The sequence below is a fragment of the Brachionichthys hirsutus genome, chromosome 10 (genome assembly GCF_040956055.1).
Source record: "Brachionichthys hirsutus isolate HB-005 chromosome 10, CSIRO-AGI_Bhir_v1, whole genome shotgun sequence".
NCBI classification, from domain to species: Eukaryota; Metazoa; Chordata; class Actinopteri; order Lophiiformes; family Brachionichthyidae; genus Brachionichthys; species Brachionichthys hirsutus.
The window spans coordinates 14,439,159-14,465,950 of NC_090906.1; the positions used below are offsets into that span (position 1 = coordinate 14,439,159).

Sequence of the window (26,792 nt, forward strand, 5' to 3'; positions counted from 1 at the left end):
GAAAAAAAGAAAGTAATATTAATACTCAAAATTCGTTACACTACTCGTTACTGGTAAAAAGTAATATTACTTTCAGTTACTATGAAGAAATGCATTTTTCATCAGTAAACATTGATTTTGTGATCATTCACTTAAAATCAAAACCTCTGATTTTATTTGGTTTGAAGGATCACAACTGAATCCACAGCCTGTGTCCTACTGTAAACTGTTATCTGAACATCTCCTGTGGCAACGCAAAATTGGTCTCCAATTTGTTCCTCTGTCTCATAAATCCATTCTTGTTAGAGACAAATTATGTTTTTCAGTATCCACATGAAATAAATTTAATTTTGGATTTAATTTTCAATTCATGAAATTTTATGAGACGGTGCTATTCATGAGCAGATGCAGCCTCGGCTTCAGACCGACTGCACAGCAGCAGCTGCGGCCCGCTCCACCCAAACCCAGGGTGATGTGGGTGGAGCGGGCTGCTGTGGATGCCTGGGTGGGGTGCGGGCTCCTGTGGATGCCTGGGTGGGGTGCGGGCTGCTGTGGATGCCTGGGTGGGGTGCGGGCTGCTGTGGATGCCTGGGTGGGGTGCGGGCTGCTGTGGATGCCTGGGTGGGGTGCGGGCTGCTGTGGATGCCTGGGTGGGGTGCGGGCTGCTGTGGATGCCTGGGTGGGGTGCGGGCTGCTGTGGATGCCTGGGTGGGGTGCGGGCTGCTGTGGATGCCTGGGTGGGGTGCGGGCTGCTGTGGATGCCTGGGTGGGGTGCGGGCTGCTGTGGATGCCTGGGTGGGGTGCGGGCTGCTGTGGATGCCTGGGTGGGGTGCGGGCTGCTGTGGATGCCTGGGTGGGGTGCGGGCTCCTGTGGATGCCTGGGTGGGGTGCGGGCTGCTGTGGATGCCTGGGTGGGGTGCGGGCTGCTGTGGATGCCTGGGTGGGGTGCGGGCTGCTGTGGATGCCTGGGTGGGGTGCGGGCTGCTGTGGATGCCTGGGTGGGGTGCGGGCTGCTGTGGATGCCTGGGTGGGGTGCGGGCTGCTGTGGATGCCTGGGTGGGGTGCGGTATTTACATCTTTTTTGTAATCTTGTTTGGACCAAACATTCAATTTCATTGAACTTGTGAAAATGACACGAAGGCCTACGTCCGCTCACCTTAATTTATTGTACCAGGAGTTATTGTAAATATTTGAATGTGGGCTACACTGTCTACAAAATAGTACAAGTACATGATGCATGATTGTTATGATGGCATACAGTTTAATGTATTAACTCTTATGGTTTATTATGCTGTTTTCTGGTCATACTAGTTTTTTTATTTTCTGATTTGTCCCACAAGTATTTTGTGGATGATGTTAACCATATGTGCTGCTCTTTACTTTCATCACTCCAACACTTAGCAATGGCGCCACGGTGAGCACGTCGGTGGGCGTGTGAACAGATAGTCGTGGCCTTTACACATAGTTCACTGGTAAAGCCCACTAATCTCAGGATTGGCAGTTTGCTCCAGAACCACAGCTACTCCCTTTAGCCTGTTAGCACTATGTGTGGAAGGTTGGGGGGGGGGGGGGGGTAATGAGAAGCATAATGTAAAGCACTTGATGTAAAAGCCGCATTTAATCCGGCCGTTTCATCTTCAATCACTGGTGACATAAGGATATGGAGTGTTGTACAGACAAAGTCGTATTTATGACAACAGTTTGGTATCAATAAACATAAAATCTGTCCTTCCAGCTCCAGCAGAGAGAAGCTTCATGCGAAAAGGGCAGCGTCATTGTGATTAGTAAATTAGTTAGTGCAGCTAATTAAAATGACAATGTGTGGATAAACTTTAATGTATGTTTTGCTCTATGAATCATGTTGTCACGGCTGTGCCGCTCTCCAAATCTCTTCATTCAAAACATGTTGGGAAAAACATCAAATAAAAACTCAATGAAAATTAGTTATTATTGTTTTTTAAGACTTAATTGAAAATGTTAGTTTTTATCAATATCCCGAACCCAATAACAACTTTTGTCCGCAATAATATTTTAGATAATATTCAGAAATACTCAAATAGAGTTTCTAATATTTGTTCTCCGCTCAAGTTTAATTTAATTGGACTCAGGAGCTGCTCCACTTGGGGCTTTGGTGACACCTTGTGGCCAATGGGTGAAAGTTTATAGCAGAATGGAAACATCCCGAAGTGTTGAAGTGATCAATTATTATTAATGGTGATTAGTCTACATCAATGGCAGGAAGGACCATAAAGTTAGTTATAATTACAGGACAGAAGCTGCCTGCAACGCTTGATTCGTATGATTTCCCCCAAAAAGAAATAATACTGGTACCATCAATTCAAGTTATGATAGGGTGAAATATGTTTGATCAATTCTTTATTTAAAATTATTAACCGACAGCGCAAAGTCTGCGCCACAGTGCCCATTCTGTTTTTGAAACTTTCATTCATTCATCTTCCAAACACTTTGTCCGTTATAGGGTCTCAGCAGTCAATGGGCGAGAGGCGGGGTACACCCTGGACAAGCCGCCAGGTCATCGCAGGGCATCACAGAGACAGACAATCAGCCACACACACACTCACACCTACGGACAATTTAGCGTCACCAATCCGCTTAAGGAAGCCGGAGAACCCAGAGAGAGCCCACGCAGACGCGGGGAGAACCCGGAGAGAACCCGCGCAGACACGGGGAGAACCCAGAGAGAGCCCACGCAGACACGGGGAGAACCCAGAGAGAACCCACGCAGACACAGGGAGAACCCGGAGAGAACCCGGAGAGAGCCCACGCAGACACGGGGAAAACGCGGAGAGAACCCACGCAGACACGGGGAGCACCCGGAGAGAGCCCACGCAGACACGGGGAGAACCTGGAGAGAACCCACGCAGACACGGGGAGAACCCGGAGAGAACCCACGCAGACACAGGGAGAACCTGGAGAGAACCCAGAGAGAACCCACGCAGACACGGGGAGAACGCGGAGAGAACCCACGCAGACACGGTGAGAACATGCACACTCCTCACAGAAAGGCCAGAAGTCAGATTCGAACCCGTGACCTCCTTGCTGTGAGTTTTTTGAAACGTGTTTAGCAGTAATGCTTTTATATTTGTTTGTGTGTTTGCCCCCCTCCCAATCAGGAATAAGCCTTTTCATATGACTTTATTTGACCAAGTGTGCGGATAGTTTTTCTTCCCCAATAGCAATGTACACAACCCGAAGTTCAACGGGGTGTGTTGCTGTTCATCGTGGACCAAATCATCCAATAAGGGAATCATTTTCCACGAGTATTGCCGGTTTATCCCGAGCTGCACACCTAACCAATATCCTTACCCCCATCCTTAACCCTACCCCTACCATGACTACGACCTTAACGTTATCCTTACTTGTCTCGTTTTCAACCACTTACATCCGGGATCCGGGTGCAAAAACGACATACCCACCCGGTTCCTCAGAGATGCAGCTGTCTCTATCGCCCCCGTGGTAACCCATCTGATAAATTTATCCATCAATCAGTGCCACGTCCCACAGGAATTCAAGACGGCGCGGGTTATCCCTCTGTATAAAAAAGGAAACAAATTAGAACCTGGCAACTACCGCCCTGTTTCCATCCTTTGTTCCATCTCAAAGGTTATGGAGAGAATAATCCAGGAGCAAATCAACCGCTACCTCGCCGAGCACAGCCTGCTCTTTGAATTCCAATCGGGCTTCAGAACATCCCACTCCACTGACACATGCCTCATATATCTGACCGACTACGTCAAGCGTGAAGTAGACTCGGGCAAATACTGCGGCATGGTCATGCTGGACCTCCAGAAGGCCTTTGACCCCGTTAACCATTCAATCCTATTGAATAAACTAGGGGCGATTGGTTTTGATAGCACATCAACAAACTGGATGAAATCGTACCTTGAGGGACGAGAACAAATGGTGGACGTAAACGGAACCTTGTCCTCATCCCTCCCGGTGAGCTGTGGGGTTCCTCAAGGCAGCATTCTAGGACCGTTACTGTTCCTCCTATACATTAACGACATGAATGCTGCCTGTAACTGCAAATTGTTCCTGTTTGCTGATGACTCAGCACTCCTGATTTCGGGAGAGGACAAAGTGCAGGTTGAGGAAGCTCTCAGCTCTGAGGTCACCAGAATCCCTTCTTGGCTTACCAATAACAAACTGTCACTACACCACGGTAAAACAGAATCTATTATTTTTGGGTCAAGACACTCTCTAACTGAGATAAATGTTGAGGATTTCAAGTTCACAGTCGATAATACAGTAATCTCGAGCAAAGAAGAGATTACCTATTTGGGCTGTGTTCTTGACAAATACCTGTCTGGCAACTAAGGTGATCAAAAAAGTCAATCAAAGAACAAGATTTTTGGGCTGAATGTCTGCTTTTGCAACAGAAGTGCTCTCCGGACTCTTGCTGGAGCCCTCGTTCAGCCCCTCTTTGACTATGCTAGCACCTCCTGGTATTCCAACATCAAAGTGTCCCTGAAAACCAGGCTCCAAACCTCCCAAAACAAACTGATTCGGCTACTCCTCAATCTGGGGCCCATGACCCACCTTCTTCCTGGACATTTTGCTAGCCTAAAATGGCTCAGGGTAGAAGACAGGGTTAAACAGCTCAAAATGGGATTGGCATTTGAAATAGTCAATGCAGCTCTGCCCTCAGTCCCCTCAATCCCTGCATACCTGAATAAACACCTCCACAGATTTAGTGACACCCACAGCCACAACACTAGAGGGAGCTCAAACAACAACCTGATTACCCCCTCCTATAGGACCAACATGGGTAAATCATCTTTTTACAATACTGCCACCCAAGGGTGGAACTGTTTGACTCCTGCCCTCAAAACATGCACCTCTTTGGCCTCCTTCAAAATGGCCCTAAAAATACACCTTTCAGGGGGACAGAAACGGAGATAGTCATCACGACTCTCTCCTATGTGCCAAAGAAAGGCAAGAATGTGGTACTCATGAGTACAATGCACGGGGACGGAAGAATCTGTGAGCAGGAACATCACAAACCAGAGATCATCATGGATTATAATGCCACAAAAGGAGGGGTAGACAACATGGACAAGCTGGTGACGGCCTACAGCTGCAAACGGAGGACTCTACGCTGGCCACTGGTGATATTCTCTCAGCGTACAATGCCTTTGTCATTTGGATGGCACGAACCCAGAGTGGAAACGAGTGAAGCTCCAGAAAAGACGGCTCTTGAGGCTCTGGGAAAGGCATTGGTGAGACCACAAATGAAGAGAAGAAAACATATCCCCAGAACCCCAGCTTCTGCAGCCATGGTGAGGAGGATTCAGGAGGAGAATGCTGGTGCCCTGTCCACCCAACCTACAGAACCACAGTCTGCAGAGCCTGAAGTAAGTGTGTGATGCTGCTGCAGTGCATGTCTGGCACTCATGTCTTGTGAGAGAGAGGTGTTAGTAAAATGTCTGATGTTTTCATTATTCTAGGTTGTGAACACCAGGAACAAGAAGAAGCGGTGCAAAGTGTCCGGACCCAAGATGGACAGGAAAACACAATATACATGCATCAAGTGCAAAAAATATATCTGCAACACACACAGTGTAGCTCTGCCCCTCATGTGTTGTATAGGCTAGTGGCTAAAGGCCATGTGTTCAATGGGGCTGATGTGTTGTCTTGACTGATATGTTTACTTTGAGTTCAGCTTGTGTTGTGCACCTGAATGGGTTAAATTTCAAGTTCAAAGAAATAAAAGTCAGTAGTTTTGAAAAACCTTGCTTCACTTGTAAATTTGTTTCCACTCATATCTTGATTTTAATTGATTTTCTTTATGTTTTAAACAATTTTTTTTATAAATGTGACCTAACAAAGGTAAAGGGCAAATACTAACCATATATATTGTTTATACTGCTTGTAATTGGGATAAGGTAAACATCTGTTCAGTATTTTAATATTAGTTTTATTGCTATTGTTAAATGTGGATGATTTATGTACGAAGGACCTTCAACGGAAACAAGACCGCAAGAAATGCTCCTCTTAGACAGGATGTTTGCCTTTATTTGTACTGTAATACATGCTACTGTGTGGCTGTACTTGTACTCTAACATTCTATCTAATAAATATATTCATCATCATTCACAGAAGCAGCGTGGGCACGGGGAGGTCCCAGATCTAGTAGGCCATTCACACGAGGAGGCCCCAGATCTAGTAGACCATTCTCACGGGGAGGTCCCAGATCTAGTAGGCCATTCTCACGGGGAGGTCCCAGATCTAGTAGGCCATTCTCACGGGGAGGTCCCAGATGTAGTAGGCCATTCACACGAGGAGGCCCCAGATCTAGTAGACCATTCTCACGGGGAGGTCCCAGATCTAGTAGGCCATTCTCACGGGGAGGTCCCAGATCTAGTAGGCCATTCACACTGGGAGGTCCCAGATGTAGTCGACCATTAACACGAGGAGGTCCCAGATGTAGTAGACCATTCACACAAGGAGGTCCCAGATCTAGTAGACCATTCATACTGGGAGGTCCCAGATCTAGTAGACCATTCACACAAGGAGGTCCCAGATGTAGTAGGCCATTCACACTGGGAGGTCCCAGATGTAGTCGACCATTAACACGAGGAGGTCCCAGATCTAGTAGACCATTCACACAAGGAGGTCCCAGATGTAGTCGACCATTCACACTGGGAGGTACCAGATGTAGTAGACCATTCACACTGGGAGGTCCCAGATCTAGTAGACCATTCACACAAGGAGGTCCCAGATGTAGTAGACCATTCACACTGGGAGGTACCAGATGTAGTAGACCATTCACACTGGGAGGTACCAGATGTAGTAGACCATTCACACGGGGAGGTCCCAGATGTAGTAGACCATTCACACTGGGAGGTCCCAGATGTAGTAGACCATTCACACTGGGAGGTACCAGATGTAGTAGACCATTCACACGGGGAGGTCCCAGATGTAGTAGGCCATTCACACGGGGAGATAGGATAAGGTACCCACCAGCACACATACAAAGCTACAGCTCTTCGCTGGCGACTCGGTCAGGCAGGAGTTATAATACAATTAAATAATACCTCAAATAGCAGTTGTGTGTTTGGGCTAACCAAGACAAAACCATAACGGGTTGCCTGTGATGATGTAAGTCAATGAGGTTACAGTTCTCTGTAATAATACAAGTTAACGTTTTATTTTGAAATCGTAACTGCTCAGTTACAGCTGGACATTTAAATGGAAATGAAATCGGCTGCTTTCACGTTTAAGGCCTAGCAGAAATGGCCGTGAATGTTTCTCTCAATGCACAAACAAGAAAACGTTGATTCAATTGTCTGACTTTCACATTAAAGGATAAAACATCACATCTGTGTACTTTGTCTTCCATTACTGAAACGGAACAACGGCCACCCTTTTAGAAGCATGAATGAGAATGTGAGCTTCGCTAGTATAAAAGAAGAATCGCATTTGTAGAAGGGAATAAGAGTCGTCTACGGTGCACACCAAATGTCGACATGACTTACTTTCTGTACGGTTTGAGTTCTAAAGTCTTCAGTGCTGTCAGCAGGAGGAGGAGAGCGGCTGCGACTGTTAGACCTCTTCCTGTTGCATCACGTGCTTCTGGAGGCTTCAAAAGGAGACGACTTCTTGTTCTTCACCAGACAGAAGACGCCTGTGAGGCCGGCGGATGCTCCCGGCGTCCAGCGAGACACGACCGATGAAGGTTGAGGTAAAGTATGATGGACGGTGCTTTCTGTTTATTGCAGCATTATAGCAGAATTATTATTATAATTCTGAACTATGAGATTAATTCCTTCAATTTAGCTTCTGGCCGCCGCTCAGAAATTCATTTAGAGTTTGGACTTTTGTTTATTTTTTATGAACCAACTGTCTTTCTATTGTTCATTGTTGCCACAGTCGGACGATCTGATGATGTTTTGTTTTGAGTAAGGCTCCTCAGACAGAAAGGCTTACTCAAGCCTGCTAAAATGGCTTCCTCGAGATAGCGCTTCCCGAAACAGGCTCGCTCCGACTGTGGGGCTCTGGCTGATTTGTATCTTGGCCTGGAACGTCCGTATAACGACGCATGTAACCGTTTCAAATCAGGAAGTGTGTGTTTTCTGTTTCGTTGGCCGCGTCGAGCCGGGAGGTTTTGGTTTTGGGTAAAAGTGTGCGTCTGTGTCTGGAATTGTGTGTTTATGCTCAGCTGCAGGTGCAGAAGAAGACAGAAGAGGAGTGGATGTACAGTGCAGTCATCCATAAAGTAGCAAGCACTACTAAACTCCTCGCCACAGTGTAGTGTTTCCTACTTTATGGATGAGTGTACTGTTGGCTTCAGGGAGAGGAGAGGAGAGGCCCCGAACAGGAAGTTGCAAAAGGGGAAGTTGCTTCGTCTCACAAGGCCGTGCTCTGCCCACAGTGTTGCTCCATCTACTTGGGTGGCGTGCGGCGTAGAGCGAAGCTCGCGACCCTTTCCGCCAATGTCTAATTTCAACTGTCCTGAAAGAAAATAATAATAAATGTGATTAAAAAACATCTTTGTCATCTTGTGTTGCCTCAAAAGAAAGCCACAAACATTACAGAACCAGTGCTTGCTGTGAAAATATACATCCTTTATTCTTGTAAAAAGATCAATATTGAAAGAAACCATCATAATGTCCAGTCGAGCATCCTCAGTGCTCCACATTTATAGTTACTGTTCGTCCATCGACAATCTTGAACATGCAAAAATAAAACACGGAAAAACTGTTTTCAAAAGAATATATAAAAAAGGTATATCGTCCACTGGTTTCAAAACAATGAATGCAGGTCAGGAAGACAGAATGTCCAGAAGTGTCCAACACGGTGGACGAGTCAGCCTGGACACACAGAAACATGACAGTAACATAAATAAGGCCGAACACGCGCATAACATCGGTATGATGACCATCCTGTAAACAATGCATTAAGACTAAACAGGGTCTTCTTTTAAGGCTAAATATATTCAACGGAGCTAAAGAAACGCTAAAACTGGACCGAGCCGGCTAACAGTGAAGCTGCGCAGCAGGCGAAGCGTTAAGTTGAGCGTTAAAGGCCGTCAAAGACGAGATCAGTACAAATATTCACTGTAGAGTTTGAACAATCTACAGCTACAGTGCCTACTTCGTTTCATTCTTGGCTTCATGCTAGCTTTTTGTAACACCGTCAACAATGTTCACAACATAAATGAAACAGATTTAGCCTCCAACTGCAAGCAGGCCGTATTTTCAAGACATTTGTCCATCCCAGACCGGACCGCCGTCTATCCTACCTCTGTGGTCTCTTGTCACTATGGCAACAAGCAAAGCACCTAAGATTTTGGCATTTTCTGAAGTTTGTTTGTTTTTTTATTTCTCCTTTGAGTGCTGGGGTCAACAGGTGGCTCCGCATTATTAAGGAGCTACGAGTGAAAACCTGAGGAGTAATAATGTCCACACATGAAATGCGGGTAATGAAACGATGTCATCCTACGGCCTGCCCAACACGTTCAATACTCGTGCTACATTCGGTGCCGTGGGCCACGCTACACTGTATTGCTAAACTTGTACCATTTTGTTTTAAATAGTCTGTTCGAGACGTTAGAACCTTAATGCAGGCTCATGCCCAGATCAATGCAGAGAGAGAGGGGGGCAGACACGGAGATAGTCATCAGGACTCTCTCCGGATCAACCCCCCCCCCCCTTTTTTGTCCACCTACGTTGTACATATTATGTGTCTTTTTAATTTTTAATTTATTGTAATTTTGCAGCAAGTTAGTAATTTAATATTATTTTTATTTGTATTGTTAAATGTCGATGATTTATGTACGAAGGACTTTCAACGGAAACAAGACCGCAAGAAATGCTCCTCTGAGACAGGATGTTTGACTGTACTTGTACTGTAATACATGCTACTGTGTGACTGTACTTGTACTGTAATGCATGCTACTGTGTGACTGTACTTGTACTGTAATGCATGCTACTGTGTGACTGTACTTGTACTGTAATACATGCTACTGTGTGACTGTACTTGTACTGTAATACATGCTACTGTGTGACTGTACTTGTACTGTAATACATGCTACTGTGTGACTGTACTTGTACCCTAACATTCTATCTAATAAATATATTCATCATCATCATCATCAGAGTTCCGTCAGGAACGGCATCTGGCATGAAAAGGTGCCAAATCCAACATGCATGAATCATATAAATAAGAACGTCGTTAACAATGACCACCAGCAGCACTGTTAACCCACGGGACGCTGGGGGAAGCTGGACTACTGAGGGTCGAAGACAAAGACGAAGAAGAGGAGGAAGACGAGTGCATCAGCAGCGAGAGAAAAGGGAATGGAAGAGTTCAGGACAGAGGAGGGACTCTGAATGTTGGGACGATAACGGGAAAAGCTAGAGAGCTGGTGGACATGATGAAGAGGAGGAGGAAGGTTCTTACGCTCCACAGGTAGGAGGTGAGTTAGAGGAGAAGGAGAAGTTCTTACGCTCCACAGGTAGGAGGTGAATTAGAGGAGAAGGAGAAGTTCTTACGCTCCACAGGTAGGAGGTGAGTTAGAGGAGAAGGAGAAGTTCTTACGCTCCACAGGTAGGAGGTGAGTTAGAGGAGGAGGAGAAGTTCTTACGCTCCACAGGTAGGAGGTGAGTTAGAGGAGAAGGAGAAGTTCTGGACTGACTTGGATGAAGTGGTTCAGAGCATCCTAGCAGAGAGAGAGTCCTGATTGGAGCAGACCTCAATGGGCGTGTTGGTGAAGGAAATACAGGAGATGAAGAAGTAATGGACAAGTTTGGTGTTCAGGACAGGAAGTATGTCTTTATGCTGAGGACGAGTACGACAGAAGCAATGTTAGCGTTGAGGCTAGCAATGAAGAAGTACAGGGAAGGTCAGAAGGAGCTGCATTGTGTCTTTGTAGTTCTAGAGAAAGCCTAGGACAGAGAGGTACTGCATGAGGTACTGTGGTACTTCATGAGGAAGTCTGGAGTGGCAGAGAAGTATGTCAGAGTAGTTCAGGACATGTAGGACAGCAGTGAAGTGTGCAGTAGGAGCAACAGGGGAGTTTAGTGTAGAGGTGGGATGCACCAGGGATCAGCTCTGAGCCCCTTTTTGGTTGCCATGGTGATGGATAGACTAACAGTGTGTACATGAGAAGGTCCCAGGGGGGACAGTGAAGCTACAAGGAATAGACGTAAAGAAGGGAGAGGACTTCAGGTACCTCGGGTCAACAGAACAGAGTGATGGAGAGAATGTGGAAAGGAGGTGAAGAATCGTGTGCAGGCAGGCTGGAACGGGGGGAGGAAAGTATCAGGTGTGCTCTGTGATAGGACGAAGGGACAGGTCTACAAGACAGTGGTGAGGACAGCATGATGGACGGCCTAGAGACAGTGGTGAGGACAGCCATGATGGACGGCTTAGAGACAGTGGTGAGGACAGCCATGATGGACGGCTTAGAGACAGTGGTGAGGACAGCCATGATGGACGGCTTAGAGACAGTGGTGAGGACAGCATGATGGACGGCTTAGAGACAGTGGTGAGGACAGCCATGATGGACGGCTCAGAGACGGTGGTGAGGACAGCCATGATGGACGGCTCAGAGACAGTGGTGAGGACAGCCATGATGGATGGCTTAGAGACAGTGTCTCTGAGGAAAAGACAGGAGGCGGAGCTAGAAGTGGAGGAGATGAAGATGCTGAGGTTCTCCTTGGGAGTGACCAGGTTGGACAGGATTAGAAATGAGACAATAAGAGGGACAGTGAAGGTTAGACGATTTGGAGACAAGGTCAGAGAGACCAGACTTTGATGGTTTGGACATGTCCAGAGGAGAGACGGGGACTATATCGGTAGAAGGATGCTGAGGATGGAACTGCCAGGGAACAGGACTAGAGGACGACCCAGGAGAAGAGACATGGACGTAGTGAGGGAGGAATGAGAGTGGCTGGTGTTGGGGAGGACGATGCAAAGGACAGGACTAGAGGACGACCCAGGAGAAGAGACATGGACGTAGTGAGGGAGGACATGAGAGTGGCTGGTGTTGGGGAGGACGATGCAAAGGACAGGACTAGAGGACGACCCAGGAGAAGAGACATGGACGTAGTGAGGGAGGACATGAGAGTGGCTGGTGTTGGGGAGGACGTTGCAAAGGACAGGGTGAAGTGGAGAACGTGGATTTGCTGTGGCGACCCCTCGGGGGACAAGCAGAAAGTCCTGTAGTAGTAGAGACGTTTGAACCTGATGTCTCGGCATGCAGAGTCCGTCCTGGGTCGAGTTCTACACGGTCCAAATCCTGTTCGTTCTGCTACGTGTAAAAACACCAATGCATTCCGTTTAATCCTAGAGATTTACAGGCCGCCATCAGGAGCCTAATTGTTGTATTTGCAAAAAAAAATAATTATAGGACAGGATTGCAGTTTCTTCAGTTAAATGTTTTTTTTTCAAATTTGTCATGCTTGCTAAAAAGCAAATATTTAAGTTCTATGAAAAATTTCCAAATTGTCCTGAATGAAAGAAAATTGAATTTGTTTACATTTTGAACCGTAACATAGCAACAGAAACCACGTCAGATGTGACATTTAGGCGTTCAAGCGTTCCCGTGGCAACCTCTGTGAAAGGCAACTGTCTCACCAGTGTACTGGGTATCTCTCTCTCTCTCTCTCACACACACACAAACACACACAAAATCCATCACATTTAACATTTTCTTCGACTTCAATCAACATTCTTCTTCGTCAACCTAACCCCTCGCAGCAGGCCGCCACCACCACCTGCCACCTGGATGTAAATGTGTTCGATAGAAACACCTGCTCCCGTTTTCTATCGGCATTAATGCTTGGACGGTTATGGATGAGTGTGTCTCCTGTGAGTTTACACGCATCAACATGCGCTCCTACAGACATTGTCCTGCAGATTGAAGGGCCCATCGAGCAGGACTCTGATGCAGGTCCATTGCTGAGACCTGGCAGCCTCTCTCTGTGCAGACTGCAGCGAGGACACAAAAGCTCTATCAGAGTATTCAGAGTGCTCGGACTCGCTCTTCTTGCTGGATCCCAGCCTTTTGAACAGCTCTTTGCCTTTGGAGAATAGGCCCTTGGAGAGCAGTCAGTCTTTGCTGGTGAGGGCCCCGAATGGGCGGGGCAGGACTCTGTAGCAGCCGGACGTGCAGCAGTGTCCGGATCTGACGTGAGGTTTGCCAGTTTAGGCTGCGCGGCGTAAGGAGGTTCTGTCTGGGGGGGCAAGTCCTCTTTCAGTTCTGAGCGCCCAGGATCGTTCAGGTCCGTAGATGTCGTCCACACACCCTTCAAGGAGAAGGTAAAACTAGCCATTACACAGCGCTCTAAAACCATGATTTAAATCCTGACAGCAAAAGGAAACCCAAAGACAAGGACACACATCAATCAGGACATATAGCAGCGGGTCAGAACTACAGCTCGGGTGGGGGTTGGGGGACGGTAACGGGGTACATGGGTAAATGGGAGACCACTGGGCTGCTACAGTCTCGTGTGAAACACTTACAATCACGTCTCAAAGTGAACGCTGCGTTTGTGCTTCTGCAAACGGCCGAAGGAAATGTGATAAAACAGAATTAAGAGACGTAACAGACCCAAAAATAAAAAGAGAACTTTTAGATGGAAATGGCATGAATGAGGCAGCAGCAGTACCACAGAGAGTAAAGACATGTTAGCATGCTAAGCTACCTGAGATTCTCTCTTGGGCCCCGGTGCATGCTTAGCAGAGCAGTCTGCCGAAACGTCCTCCGGTAAAGCCTGCAGGAAGTTGGAGGGTGCTAAGCCTCTGTGCCCGTTCAAGTCTCCCTGAAAGAACATGCAGTTCTATGTTTGACTAAATTACAGGAGAGCCTTCATGGTTAGCATTAGCTACATGCTATTTCAGGAAGTGTGAGAACATATGGAGCCTTACGTAGAAGAAGCCGTCTTCATCCATGTCGTCCAGCACATGAATGATGTCTCCTGCACTGAAGGTCAGCTCAGCCTGAACCCGGCCAGAACAACGGGGCCGAGAATGAGGAAAAGGAGCACAACACTTGTTCTGAGGAGAATCTATTATGAACGCGCAACCCTGACCTCTATGTCAGCGTTGGGGGAGCTCTCTCGTGGATCGTAATCAAAGATGGCGACCATCCTGCGGGTTCCAGGGGCCACGCCCCCGGCAGCGGCAGCCCGGCTGGGATCTGTCAGTCCAACAGAGAGAACGGGTACACTGTGACATCCTAAGAAGTGACACGCCACTGAGGTCATGTAGCGCGTAGCGGCGGCGTGTACGGTTCCCTCCGCTCCACGCTAAGATGAGGAGGCGTCACGCCATTGCACTAAAAAAGTATGTCCAGCGAGACTAGCGGAGTCTGTTAGTCAACAGAAATAACGCCGTTTGAGTAGCGTTAGCAGGAAGCTAAGTTCGATTCTGGGGGATGAATGAAGAACTTTATACGTGAAGTTAGATTTCAAACTTTCACTTCACAAATAACGTGCCAATGTTTGCTGCTGTTCGATCGGTTTTTAACATTTCTTCAATAAATAAGTCACAATTTTCATTATAGCCCTGATGGACCAATGAATGGAGACGAGATCAGCGGCTAGAATCCAGTCCTCAACCGGTAAATAAAGACACACATACAGCCGGCGAGCAGCCGACACGGGAGCCAATAAACAGCCGGTAAGCAGCCGACACGGGAGCCAATGAACAGCCGGTAAGCAGCCGACACGGGAGCCAACGAACAGCCGACGAGCAGCCGGCACGGGAGCCAATAAACAGCCGGTAAGCAGCCGACACGGGAGCCAATGAACAGCCGGTAAGCAGCCGACACGGGAGCCAGTGAACAGCCGGTAAGCAGCCGACACGGGAGCCAGTGAACAGCCGGTAAGCAGCCGACACGGGAGCCAATGAACAGCCGGCGAGCAGCCGACCCGGGAGCCAATGAACAGCCGGCGAGCAGCCGACACGGGAGCCAGTGAACAGCCGGCGAGCAGCCGACACGGGAGCCAGTGAACAGCCGGTAAGCAGCCGACACGGGAGCCAGTGAACAGCCGGTAAGTAAATCATCTTTCTACAATACGGCCACCCAAGGGTGGAACGGATTGACTCCTGCCCTCAAAACATGCACCTCTTTGGCCTCCTTCAAAAAGGCCCTAAAAATACACCTTTCAGGGGGACAGAAACGGAGATAGTCATCACGACTCTCTCCGGATCAAACCCCCCCTCCTTTTTTTTTGTCCACCTATGTTGCACGTATTAATTGCCTTAGTAATTTATTGTAATTTATGTAAGTTATTTATTGTCATCTCGCATCAGTGGTGTAATTTATTTTAGATTAATTGTTAGTTTGCACTGGCGGTGTAATAACATTTTATTTTTGTCTTTCTAATGTTACGTTGCATCAATTGCGTAATTTAATATTGGATTTATTTTTATTTGTATTGTTATTTGTATTGTTTTTTGTGGATGATTTATGTACGAAGGACTTTCAACGGAAACAAGCCCGCAAGGGCTTTTTTGAAATGCTCCTCTTAGACAGGATGTTTGACGTTATTTGTACTGTAATACATGCTACTGTTTGACTGTACTTGTACTGTAATACATGCTACTGTGTGACTGTACTTGTACTGTAATACATGCTACTGTGTGACTGTACTTGTACTCTAACATTCTATCTAATAAATATATTCATCATATTCAGCCGACACGGGAGCCAGTGAACAGCCGGTAAGCAGCCGACACGGGAGCCAGTGAACAGCCGGTAAGCAGCCGACACGGGAGCCAGTGAACAGCCGGTAAGCAGCCGACACGGGAGCCAGTGAACAGCCGGTAAGTAGCCGACACGGGAGCCAATGAACAGCCGGCGAGCAGCCGACACGGGAGCCAGTGAACAGCCGGTAAGCAGCCGACACGGGAGCCAATGAACAGCCGGTAAGCAGCCGACACGGGAGCCAGTGAACAGCCGGTAAGCAGCCGACACGGGAGCCAGTGAACAGCCGGTAAGCAGCCGACACGGGAGCCAGTGAACAGCCGGTAAGTAGCCGACACGGGAGCCAATGAACAGCCGGCGAGCAGCCGACACGGGAGCCAGTGAACAGCCGGTAAGCAGCCGACACGGGAGCCAATGAACAGCCGGCGAGCAGCCGACACGGGAGCCAGTGAACAGCCGGTAAGCAGCCGACACGGGAGCCAATGAACAGCCGGCGAGCAGCCGACACGGGAGCCAGTGAACAGCCGGTAAGCAGCCGACACGGGAGCCAATGAACAGCCGGTAAGCAGCCGACACGGGAGCCAATGAACAGCCGGCGAGCAGCCGACACGGGAGCCAATGAACAGCCGGCGAGCAGCCGACACGGCAGCGGTGAACAAGTGGAAGTGAAAAGGTTAAAACAGAAGGGAAGTGTCACCACGCGCATGCACTTAGACACCTGTGTGAAAACGCAGCGACAGCAAATAGATGCTTGTAGCTTCCTTCAGGGTATCCAGTAACGCAAGGCGGAACCGTTTGGGTCCGTTTGAACGCGGTTCTGACATCGAGCCAGGGGGAAGTTCTCCTTGTGTGTCCAGCTGGCTGAAGAGCTCAAACGTTTCACGAGCCACTTCAACGTGAACCGAGGTGATCGTTCTCGCGTTGACCCACCTATCCTGTCCACGGAGGCCGCCGTCGAGCCCTGCTGCAACAGCTGCTTCCGGGTCTCTTTGTCCTCCACCTGGATCTCAGACACCATGTTACACGGAACCAAGCCCAGACGGCCACCGGACTCTCCTTGGTAGAACCCATCTGGGTCTTTGTCTCCGTGCACCTGGGCGGGAAGTGTTAAAATGATGTCACGAGTGTTGTGTTCCTTAAACGTGAGCCGCTCAGAGATGAGAGGACGTACTTTGATGATCTGCCCGTCGGTGAACGGCAACTCTTCTTCAGCAGCATCGGGATTGGGTGACATGGTGGCTGGCTCATAAGGGAAGAGGGCCACGAAGAGGCGCACGCCGCCCTCTGCTCTCACCTTTGGTGGATCCGTCCCACCTACAGACACAAACGTGCACAGCCACTGAACCAGCGTCCGCTCAGACACTGCATGGAACATGCGCTTCAGCAGCCGTCCTCTTGGATTCAGGTTATTCCACTCTGCTCGCTATTCTGGAATGTTCCAGGGCTTCTTGATACCTTGATGCTGCTGTTTCTGCGGCTCTCTCTCTGTCTGCATACCCTAGCGTAGCGTTTCATTACCGGATGTTTCAGCTGAAGCACAAAGAGCCGGAGATTCAGATCTGTGGGAAGAGTCACGGGCAGACAGCTCGCCCACTTTCACATCCTCACTGATGTCTTAGTAGATGGGACAGAAATGTCCCCTTCCTCTGGGAAATTTGGGGACAACTGTGCACCCCTACATGTTTGCAGAAAGGAGAGGATTCATGCGTCTTGGCTGGCTAATCACGTTTACGACTTTCATTTCTGCCACTTCCTCTTGTCATGACGAGCCACTTTGGGGTTGAACCGGTTGAGAGCATCGCAGGCTAGCTGCAGCTACAGCCCCCCCTCCCCGCTCCTCACAAGGCATAAACCTGACTATCGTCATGTGTGAGACGGGATGAAGCAAATCCAAAGACACAGAAGCAGACAGCGTCTCTGACCTTTGAACTGCCTGGCCTGGAAGCACGTTGGCTTGGTGGGCAGCGCCGGCTGCGCTCCCCAGGATGGACCTGCCTCCGCTGGGACGATTCGGCCGGACTCCTCCTGCACATTTGAGTAAGAAACGCAGCAATAAATCGAAGTTATGATAGAAATGTTCCTTTTTTGCATGCAGGTGGTTAGACCAAAGTAGGACAATGACACTGACCCGTCCCAGACATGGGGGGGGGGCGCTGGCACAGTGAAACAGAGGGAGAACAAATGCAGCCACACGTTGGAACTTCACGATGAACCGCTTTAAGCTTCTCGTAATGACCTGCTGGACAGATCTTTGCAGATCAACCAGCATCCCTAACATATGTAGATAAGATGTGCTTGTTGACCCCCCCCTGTCCACCTCTTATGATGGGGGGTGGAGTTAGGAGCTAGAACTTAGAGGGTTCCATCCACATGACTACAGGGAACAGAGAGGGGTGGGGCCAGTTGGCCCAGTATTTACCAGAGAGTCAGCCTTTAGCCCCCGGCGGTGAGGAGGCCAGTTCCTCTCCGTTTGAGCCCCCTCTACCCACCACCCAGAGCCCAGCTGCTCTGCTACCGCCTCCCCGGGACCATATTCCACCGGTTCCTCGTCATCTTTGCCGTAATCCACATCGATTTCCACCTCGTGACCGATCGGGGACCTCGAGGTTTGCACCGCTTTGCTGACTGGGTGGGGTCTCGGTGGGGGAAGACCACAGCTGGGGTTGGCCGCCGTGGCAACGGTGATTTGACTCCTGAGCATGGCCTCTCTCCTAAGGCGGTCCCCCAGCCCTCTGAGCAGAACTCTTTCTCTGCTGTTTGGGGCCGACTGGGAGGGACAGCGAGCCAAGACCTGCCTGCTGGGGGGGGCGTCATATAAACCGCTTCCTTCAGGGTAACTGATGGGGCCGACTGCGTCTGCATAGCGAACCCTGTGCTGGGTCTTAGGCTTCACCTGCAAGGGTCCTTGACTGGGTAGGGGCTCTCGGGTCGAGCTTCTGGGATCCTTTTTGGGGTGGTGAGGATGGTGATGGTGGCGGGCCCTCCGCCGAGGATGACCGCGGCGGGTTAGATGCTCCTCTTCCTCCTCCTCTTTGGTCAACTCAGGAATGCTGAACAGCTGTGTGTTGTGACAGGCCTGAGGAGGCAGTTTAAGGATCCTCTCCAGAACGTCCTCGTCGCTGTCTGAAGCCTCCGGCCTGCATGACTGCAAGGTCACAGGTCAAAGTACGCCAGGAGGGTGGGCCGATTTACCCGCAACAATAAGGCAAGAGCCGATGAAACAACCCAGAGATGCAAAAGAAAGAAAGAACAAAGAACGAAATGATGCATGCTTGAAAAGGTCAATGGCCATAAAATACGGACTTACTACAACGAAAGTATAAACGGAAAGAAGCATATTTCATTTAAATATAATTCTACCCTGTTAGCTCCCACTGTGTAGCCTCTGGCTTGCGCTTCACCGAGATGGTCAGAGTAAAGGTCCTCCTCCTCTTCCTCCAGGATGTCAAACAGATCTGAACGGCTGTTGTCTGCATGGGCGTCGCCGGGAGGCTCCACCAGCGTCCGGCTGTACTTCTGCACAGCGACATACACAACAATCATTCCACCGAGTGTGCAGGAAGAGAAACCTGCATGTGAAATAACTCTCTGTTGCACATACAACAGAATGTACGAGTCATCTTTGAGGCCCAATCCCAAGCCCAGGCTGGCCCGCCCCTTTAAAGGCCCGCCCCTTTAAAGGTGCGTGCTCCCATGGAGGTGAGTGGATCTCCATAAATAACGAGGAACATCTGATTCAAGTCGACATCATTGAAAATGATTTTCCCTTTAATCTCATGCAGCAAGCGTCAACCAATCAGGGCTGACCTGCTGCACCCTGCAGACCGCTGGCTCTTGGTCCTGTCTCAAGAACTCCTCCATGGACACCAAGCGGGTGTTCTGTTGCTCCTCCTCCACCTCTGACTCCAGTGGCGATGCGCAGGGGGGGCGGAGTACGTTGTTGTGCTGAGGATTAAGAAGGTCCGTGATTGGTGCTTTTGGCGGGGTAGGGACGCGCTCCGGAGTCCCGAGCTTGTCCTCGGGGTCCTCGATAAACTCTGTGATAGATGGAAATGGACATATTGTTCCTGGGCTGTCAGTGTCTCTTTGCCTCTCCAAAATATTCGGTGATGCTGTCACTGCTGACTGTCCGGGCGCTGGCGCTGAAACGGTGGGGGGGGTCACATTAATCTGAAGATGAAAAGGAAGGAGACGTACAAACTATCACTGGAAAGTGATCATAGAAGAAACGTCAATAAAGAAACATGCTAGGATTCTGTTTTGGAGCTACAACATTCAAAGCAGCTTCATGAAAAGGTTCCAGTTTCATCTGATGATTATTGCTGTCTCAGGTCTTTCCTTTCTAACCCCCGACCCCTTAGCTCCTCCCACACCCTTTTGGAGACCGCATGCTGCCTTAGCTTGAAAACCTCAGATCCAGAGCTGTTATAAGAAGGAGGAGGATTACCACTGGAGGTACGTCAGAGGCTACCGACAACGGGGCGTCCCACACAGCCGAAGCAGCGGCAGCAGAGGGATTGGCCCAGGCGTTCACAAAGCGGGGGGGCCGAAGCTGTCCCGAGTGGGGGGGGGCAGTCTCCACTGAGAGGCCAGCGGTGTGTGCGTCAGACGGCAAAGAGCTGGGCAGCATGCAGACTTTGGCAGCAGAGTTCCCGTAGGTTGGGCGTAAGGGCAGGTTACTGGGACTTGTGGGAGGGCAGGGTGGGGGTGGCACAACTGGGGCAGTGATGTTTGGGCCTGCCACGATGGCAGCCATCTTGGAGGGCACATTGACTGGAAAAGAGCCGCAGGACTCCCCGTGGGCAGACATGGTTCGAACTGTTAGCTCCTGAGCCGCCTGCAAGAACTGGATCTGAGATGGGCCCAGCAGGGCACTGCCGGCGGTGGGGGAGGACACCTCCAGCACCTTTCATAGGAAGAAGAGAGAGACCATTTAAAGCTACTGGGTCACTTCAAAAAAGCTACACAGACAGATGAAAAGTAGGCTCTTGCTTTTTTCTTGTCGGCATATATTGTATATCCAGTGACCCGGACTCCATTGGAGGTTCCGGCAGCATCGATGGTGACAGGCAGCCAGCTGATGTGGGCGATCCCCGGGGAAGGGCCGTGCTCCAGCTGCACGTCCAGAGGGGCGTCAGGAGGACCTGCAGCGAAGGAAAGCATCATACAAGAGCAAACGAAAACTACAGGTTCTAGAACGGAAATCAGTACCGCCTGAGGCTACACGAGGAATGCAGGAACCGTGTACCTGCACCGTGTACCTGCACCGTGTACCTGCACCGTGTACCTGCACCGTGTACCTGCACCGTGTACCTGCACCGTGTACCTGCACCGTGTACCTGCACCGTGTACCTGTACCGTGTACCTGCACCGTGTACCTGCACCGTGTACCTGCACCGTGTACCTGCACCGTGTACCTGCACCGTGTACCTGCACCGTGTACCTGTACCGTGTACCTGCACCGTGTACCTGCACCGTGTACCTGCACCGTGTACCTGCACCGTGTACCTGCACCGTGTACCTGCACCGTGTACCTGCACCGTGTACCTGCACCGTGTACCTGCACCGTGTACCTGCACCGTGTACCTGTACCGTGTACCTGCACCGTGTACCTGCACCGTGTACCTGCACCGTGTACCTGCACCGTGTACCTGCACCGTGTACCTGCACCGTGTACCTGCACCGTGTACCTGCACCGTGTACCTGCACCGTGTACCTGTGTTCCCCAGCTGTGGGCATGAAACTTCAAGCAAATTGGAATTCAATTTTTGGAGAAATGCATCTAAAAACCCGACGACACAAATATTCCTCTGGCTGGCCTGATAACGGGAAGCAACAGAACATGCTATCTGATCGGCTGGGACGTTTTAAAGGGCCAGTGCGTAGGGCTTTACGTCTACTCATACGCGTATGAATTCAGCGGTTATTCTTGTCCAATCTGGAATAGGGAGACGACTCATCGACTCGTGGCCCCTATGAAGGCCCCTCCAGACATAATCTGACAGAGATCATATTGAATCCTGACCTGCCATCAGCGTGGTGAAGGTGACGGTGGCGCTCCTGTGTTCACGCCGCTCCACGGGTAACTCCCATGGCGTGCGGTGCGGCCGCGCCTCCACTTTGACTATGTACTGCAGGCTGGGTAAGAGGTTATTGAGGCACAGCGAGTAGCAGCCAGCCTTCACCAGCTCGCACTCCTCCTCGTTCAAGGACACAATGTGCACATAGTTACTGTTGCTAGGCAGCCAGGTCAGGTTGGCAGAGGTGGCGGTGATCCCGTCCACACGCAGCTGCGTGGGCGCCACACAAACATCCCGACCGACCAGCAAGCTGCAGCGCTTCAGGTCAGACGGGCCCTTTTCCGTCAGGCTTTGCACCGACACACGGTAGGCCTTGAGGTGCACGTCCAGCCGCTCCAACACCGCTTTGGTCTGGGAACCAAAGGGCACGTTGAGCCGCAGCTCCTGGTCCACGTACACATTATAGCTCCACACGTTGCCCCACCCAGCAGGCACCAACGGGGGGTCCCAGCCGATGATGATGCTCTTGGCAAGCTGTTTGATGAGGCTGAGCTTACGTGGGTAAGGCACAACATCCACTCCAACCTCCTCCAAGTCAAAGTCCAGGCCGTTGGTGAGGGGGGCTGAAGCTGGGTCTGAGGGTGCTGACGCAGAGACCGAGTGGACTTGATGCTGGTGGCCGGCACCGTGCCGACTGGTGTCGGGGGACATGTCCCCCGTGCGTGGTTGGTGAGCGCCCATGACGTCGTCGTCCAATACATGCTCCACAAAGTTGGAAGGAACCAGCCCTCTCCGTCCGTCCATCAGCTCGCCTGTAAGTAATGAGACAGGAAGACACCGAAGACGTTGCAGAGGTAGAAATATGACAACCGTATATTTCTACGTACTTCAGACCCACCTTCATAGAAGCCATCGTCATCCATATCTCCACACACATAGATGTATTCTCCAGCGGTGAGTGGGAGCTCCACCTCAGGGTTGTCGTTGGGGCCATCATATGGATTATAGCTAAAAAGTACGAGATTTTTAAGAATCAACTAAAAGAATAAACCAGAATTAGATCCCGATAAAGCGACTTCTTAGATTACCTGTGCCGTGCAATGAAAACCTGAAGCGCTGCAGCTCTTCTGCCGGCTGAGAAAGGTGCTGGGGCTACGTCGCCGTCCGGCTCGTCCACCTCACTGGCCGTGTCCACCTGAGAACGCCACGAGCAGCGGGTGAATGTGACCGCAGCGGCATCCCAGAGCTCCCTGGGAAAACCTTTACAACCTTCATAATCCACAGTGGCCAGCGGATTATCTCACTAAATAGGGTTTCTATTGCGCCGTGTGAGAGAAGTGACCGGATGCCCTATGGAAGGGGCAGAAGGGCTGCAGGCCGGAGCCTTGGACAATGACATAACCCAAGTTAAAGTGGAACGAACGTCCAGGGCTTCAGGTTAAAGACAGAACAAGAGGAGAGTGCTGAACGCTCTCAGAGGAAAAGGAAAGACCGTTCAGGAAGGATGTTCAGCTGTCCAGTTTCATGTTCACATGGGTACCTCGTGTGCTGGGCTGGATTTGTGCAGACGAAGGTGGGGTCCAGACTTGGGGGTCAGGTGTGTCCCCTCTGACTTGCTGGAGGAGGAGCCTGACTTGCTGACGCTGATGGCGGGCAGCGCTCGGTGTTTGGTGACGGGCGAGCGCTCCACCCTGGCCAGCCCTGCGGCGTGAGGGGTGGCCCCCATGCGCAGGGCAGCGGCCACATCTGGTGAGGGGGGGGACAATACATTACCATTACTTTACCAGACAACCCTGCCCTGGATGAATTCATGAGCAGCTAGGTGGGTGAGGTCACTGGTGGGCATGCAGGCGGCTCAAGGTTGAACTGTCTAAGGCAGCGGTCCCCAACCACCGGGCCGCGGCCCCGTACCGGTCCGTGAGGCATTTGTTACCGGGCCACACAGAAAGAATAAATAATGTATACAATTTCCGTTGTATTGATTATTACCGTATAAAAGGTGTTTTATTTTGAAAAACAACTTAACATTCGCCTGTGGATTGTCTTGGTCACGTGATACGTTACAAAAAACAGACATGAACTAGCAAAAATTAATAAAAAACAAACGTCTTTGCAGCTTCTTTGCTAATGGGAAAGTCCAACTGAGGAGGAAGAAGAGGAGGAAGAGGAGGAGTCGACAACCTCCAAGAAAAGAAACTTATTTTAACAGACAAACCAGGAGTCAGATTTAAGACACGGTTCATCTCCAGCTGCCTGGCTTCATTAACGAGGCAATGAAGGGTTCAAAACTGCTTCTGCACATAGAGACCAAGAACCCTGGAAGACAAGAACCTGGGATTAAAAGACAAGTACCAGGGATTAAAAATCAATAACCCGGGATTAAAAATCAATAACCTGGGATTAAAAGACAAGAACCCTTGATTAAAAGACAAGAACCCTGGATTAAAAGACAAGAACCCTGGATTAAAAATCAATAACCTGGGATTAAAAGACAAGAACCCTGGATTAAAAATCAATAACCCGGGATTAAAAATCAATAACCTGGGATTAAAAGACAAGTACCCTGGATTAAAAGGCAAGAACCCTGGAATAAAAGACAAGAACCCTGGATTAAAAGACAAGGACCCTGGATTAAAAGAGAAGAACCAGGGATTAAAAGACAAGAACCCTGGAATAAAAGACAAGAACCCTGGAATAAAAGACAAGAACCCTGGATTAAAAGACAAGGACCCTGGATTAAAAGAGAAGAACCAGGGATTAAAAAACAAGAACCGGGGATTGAAAGACAAGAACCCTGGATTAAAAGACAAGTACCCTGGATTAAAAGACAAGAACCCTGGATTAAAAGACAAGAACCCTGGAATAAAAGACAAGAACCCTGGATTAAAAGACAAGAACCCTGGATTAAAAGACAAGGACCCTGGATTAAAAGAGAAGAACCAGGGATTAAAAAACAAGAACCGAGAATTGAAAGACAAGAACCCTGGAGTAAAAGACAAGTACCCTGGATTAAAAGACAAGAACCAGGGATTAAAAAAACAAGAACCAGGGATTAAAAGACAAGAACCCTGGATTAAAAGACAAGAACCCTGGATTAAAAGACAAGTACCCTGGATTAAAAGACAAGGACCCTGGAATAAAAAACAAGAACCCTGGATTAAAAGACAAGAACCCTGGATTAAAAAACAAGAACCAGGGATTAAAAGACAAGAATGTGGAATTAATGACACAAAAAAACGTGACCATGAAGGACAGAAGCGATTATTGAGACCGAACTCATGATGACCCCTCCTTACCTTACAGAGATGATTATCCCGTATTGCCCCACTAGAACCCTGCGGTCCCAAAACGCTGGCCTGCTCGTGGTTCCAGACATTTCCAAGAGCAGACAGGGGGCGGAGCTTCAGTTATCAAGCTCCTTTATTGTGGAATCAGCTCCCTGATTGGTTCGTGAGACAGACACCATCTCTATGTTCAAGAGTAGACTAAAGACTTTCCTTTTTAACAAAGCTTATAACTAATCAATGCAGTAATCAGTATAATCAATCTGCTGTCATTAGGCAGCATTGGTGGCTTAACATCATGACACACTGAGCTCCTCCCCCTTTATCTGATTATTCATGTTATAAATATATGTCAGTAATCTCTCTCTCTTCCTGTAGTCTTGTGCTCTCTCTCCCTCTGTTTGTCCCTCTCTCTCTTTCAGGTCCTTCTGTCCGTGGTGCTGCAGAACCTGGACCTGTGTCCCTCAACACCGATGTCCACGTCGCTAGCATTAGCATTTATAGCTTTATATCGCTAGCATTAGCATGTATAGCTTTATATCGCTAGCATTAGCATTTATAGCTTTATATCGCTAGCATTAGCATGTATAGCTTTATATCGCTAGCATTAGCATTTATAGCTTTATATCGCTAGCATTAGCATTTATAGCTTTATATCGCTAGCATTAGCATTTATAGCTTTATATCGCTAGCATTAGCATTTATAGCTTTATATCGCTAGCATTAGCATTTATAGCTTTATATCGCTAGCATTAGCATTTTGTTTTTGTCTGCTCCTGCTCTGTCTCGCTATCACTTCCCTATCCATCTCCTTGACTCGTCTCCGACCTGCCATTCTCTCTCTCTCTCTCTCTCTCTCTCTCTCTCCCTCTCTCTCTCTCTCTCTCTCGCTCTCTCTCAACCCAGCCAGCCAGACAGATGGCGTCCACCATGAGCCTAGGTTCTGTCCAAGGTGGATTGGATTGAGTTGAATTGAATTATTGGTGTAATACTTGTTTAAAGTGCATAATATAAAGTGTATTGGTAAGATTATATTCCTCTTTTAATTTAATTACCCCCCGGTCCACGAAAGAATTGCCCGGCATGAAACAGGTCCGCGGCAAGAAAAAGGTTGGGGGCCGCTGGTCTAGAGTGACGGGGGTCACAGTACCGTGAGGCAGGTTCATTCACCACTGCAGCACACAAGTACACGCCCTCATGTGATGGTGAGCAGCGCAGACGGGGGTGGACCGTATGGGGGGGGGTCCCAACACAACACCACGCGAGTGTACTGAGCAGAGAGTGTCACCTCCCTCAAGACTTCAAAAGGCTATTTCACCCAGAGACACCATATCCCATGAGCCATCAGTGCACTCTAAAGCACATGAAACAGTGCAGGAGAGAGAGCATGGACACAGCAGCGGATCTAAAACGACGGATCTGCAGTGCATCCGGCTGCCGAGAAGAATCTATCGAGAGCAAAGCCACGGATAAAAATGATGATCCGGATGGTGATTTGTCTCACCTCGTTCAGTAGTCAGACCCACCCCATTGGTCAGAACGGAGAGGAAGTTAGAACCAGCCAGGTCCACCTTGGAGGCCTGCAGTCGAAACTTCTCCAGCTCTTTTGACAGCAGACCGAACTGTTCGCTCTGGCTGAGACATTTCTCCTCCAGGTCTCGTACCTTTGACTGCACAGAAGAAGCGCAGGATGTAAAACTAAATGTATTTGGAGAATCCACCTTTGAACACGGCAATCCATTTTGGGGTGATTTTGTTGTTTTTTAATGTATTTTCCAAAGTGCAAAAGCAACACTGGCACACTGATTTCAACATCGGGCGGGGCGTTAA

The 26,792-nt window shown here is 49.3% G+C and overlaps 1 protein-coding gene across 1 annotated transcript in view; it reads right to left on the minus strand.

The window, feature by feature from the left end:
• Nucleotides 1–398: 398 nt before the first annotated feature.
• Nucleotides 399–26,792, minus strand: part of LOC137900706 (RIMS-binding protein 2) — a 52,045-nt gene continuing 25,651 nt past the window's right edge. The window contains 20 exon segments of the mRNA XM_068744836.1: nucleotides 399–973; nucleotides 12,849–13,049; nucleotides 13,052–13,253; nucleotides 13,653–13,769; nucleotides 13,876–13,947; nucleotides 14,040–14,146; nucleotides 16,439–16,751; nucleotides 16,830–16,972; nucleotides 17,581–17,680; nucleotides 18,078–18,803; nucleotides 19,019–19,174; nucleotides 19,466–19,828; nucleotides 20,106–20,564; nucleotides 20,651–20,802; nucleotides 21,684–22,490; nucleotides 22,577–22,686; nucleotides 22,767–22,873; nucleotides 23,219–23,424; nucleotides 26,221–26,316; nucleotides 26,467–26,632. Of these exon segments, the coding sequence (XP_068600937.1) occupies nucleotides 399–973; nucleotides 12,849–13,049; nucleotides 13,052–13,253; nucleotides 13,653–13,769; nucleotides 13,876–13,947; nucleotides 14,040–14,146; nucleotides 16,439–16,751; nucleotides 16,830–16,972; nucleotides 17,581–17,680; nucleotides 18,078–18,803; nucleotides 19,019–19,174; nucleotides 19,466–19,828; nucleotides 20,106–20,564; nucleotides 20,651–20,802; nucleotides 21,684–22,490; nucleotides 22,577–22,686; nucleotides 22,767–22,873; nucleotides 23,219–23,424; nucleotides 26,221–26,316; nucleotides 26,467–26,632 (5,178 nt within the window).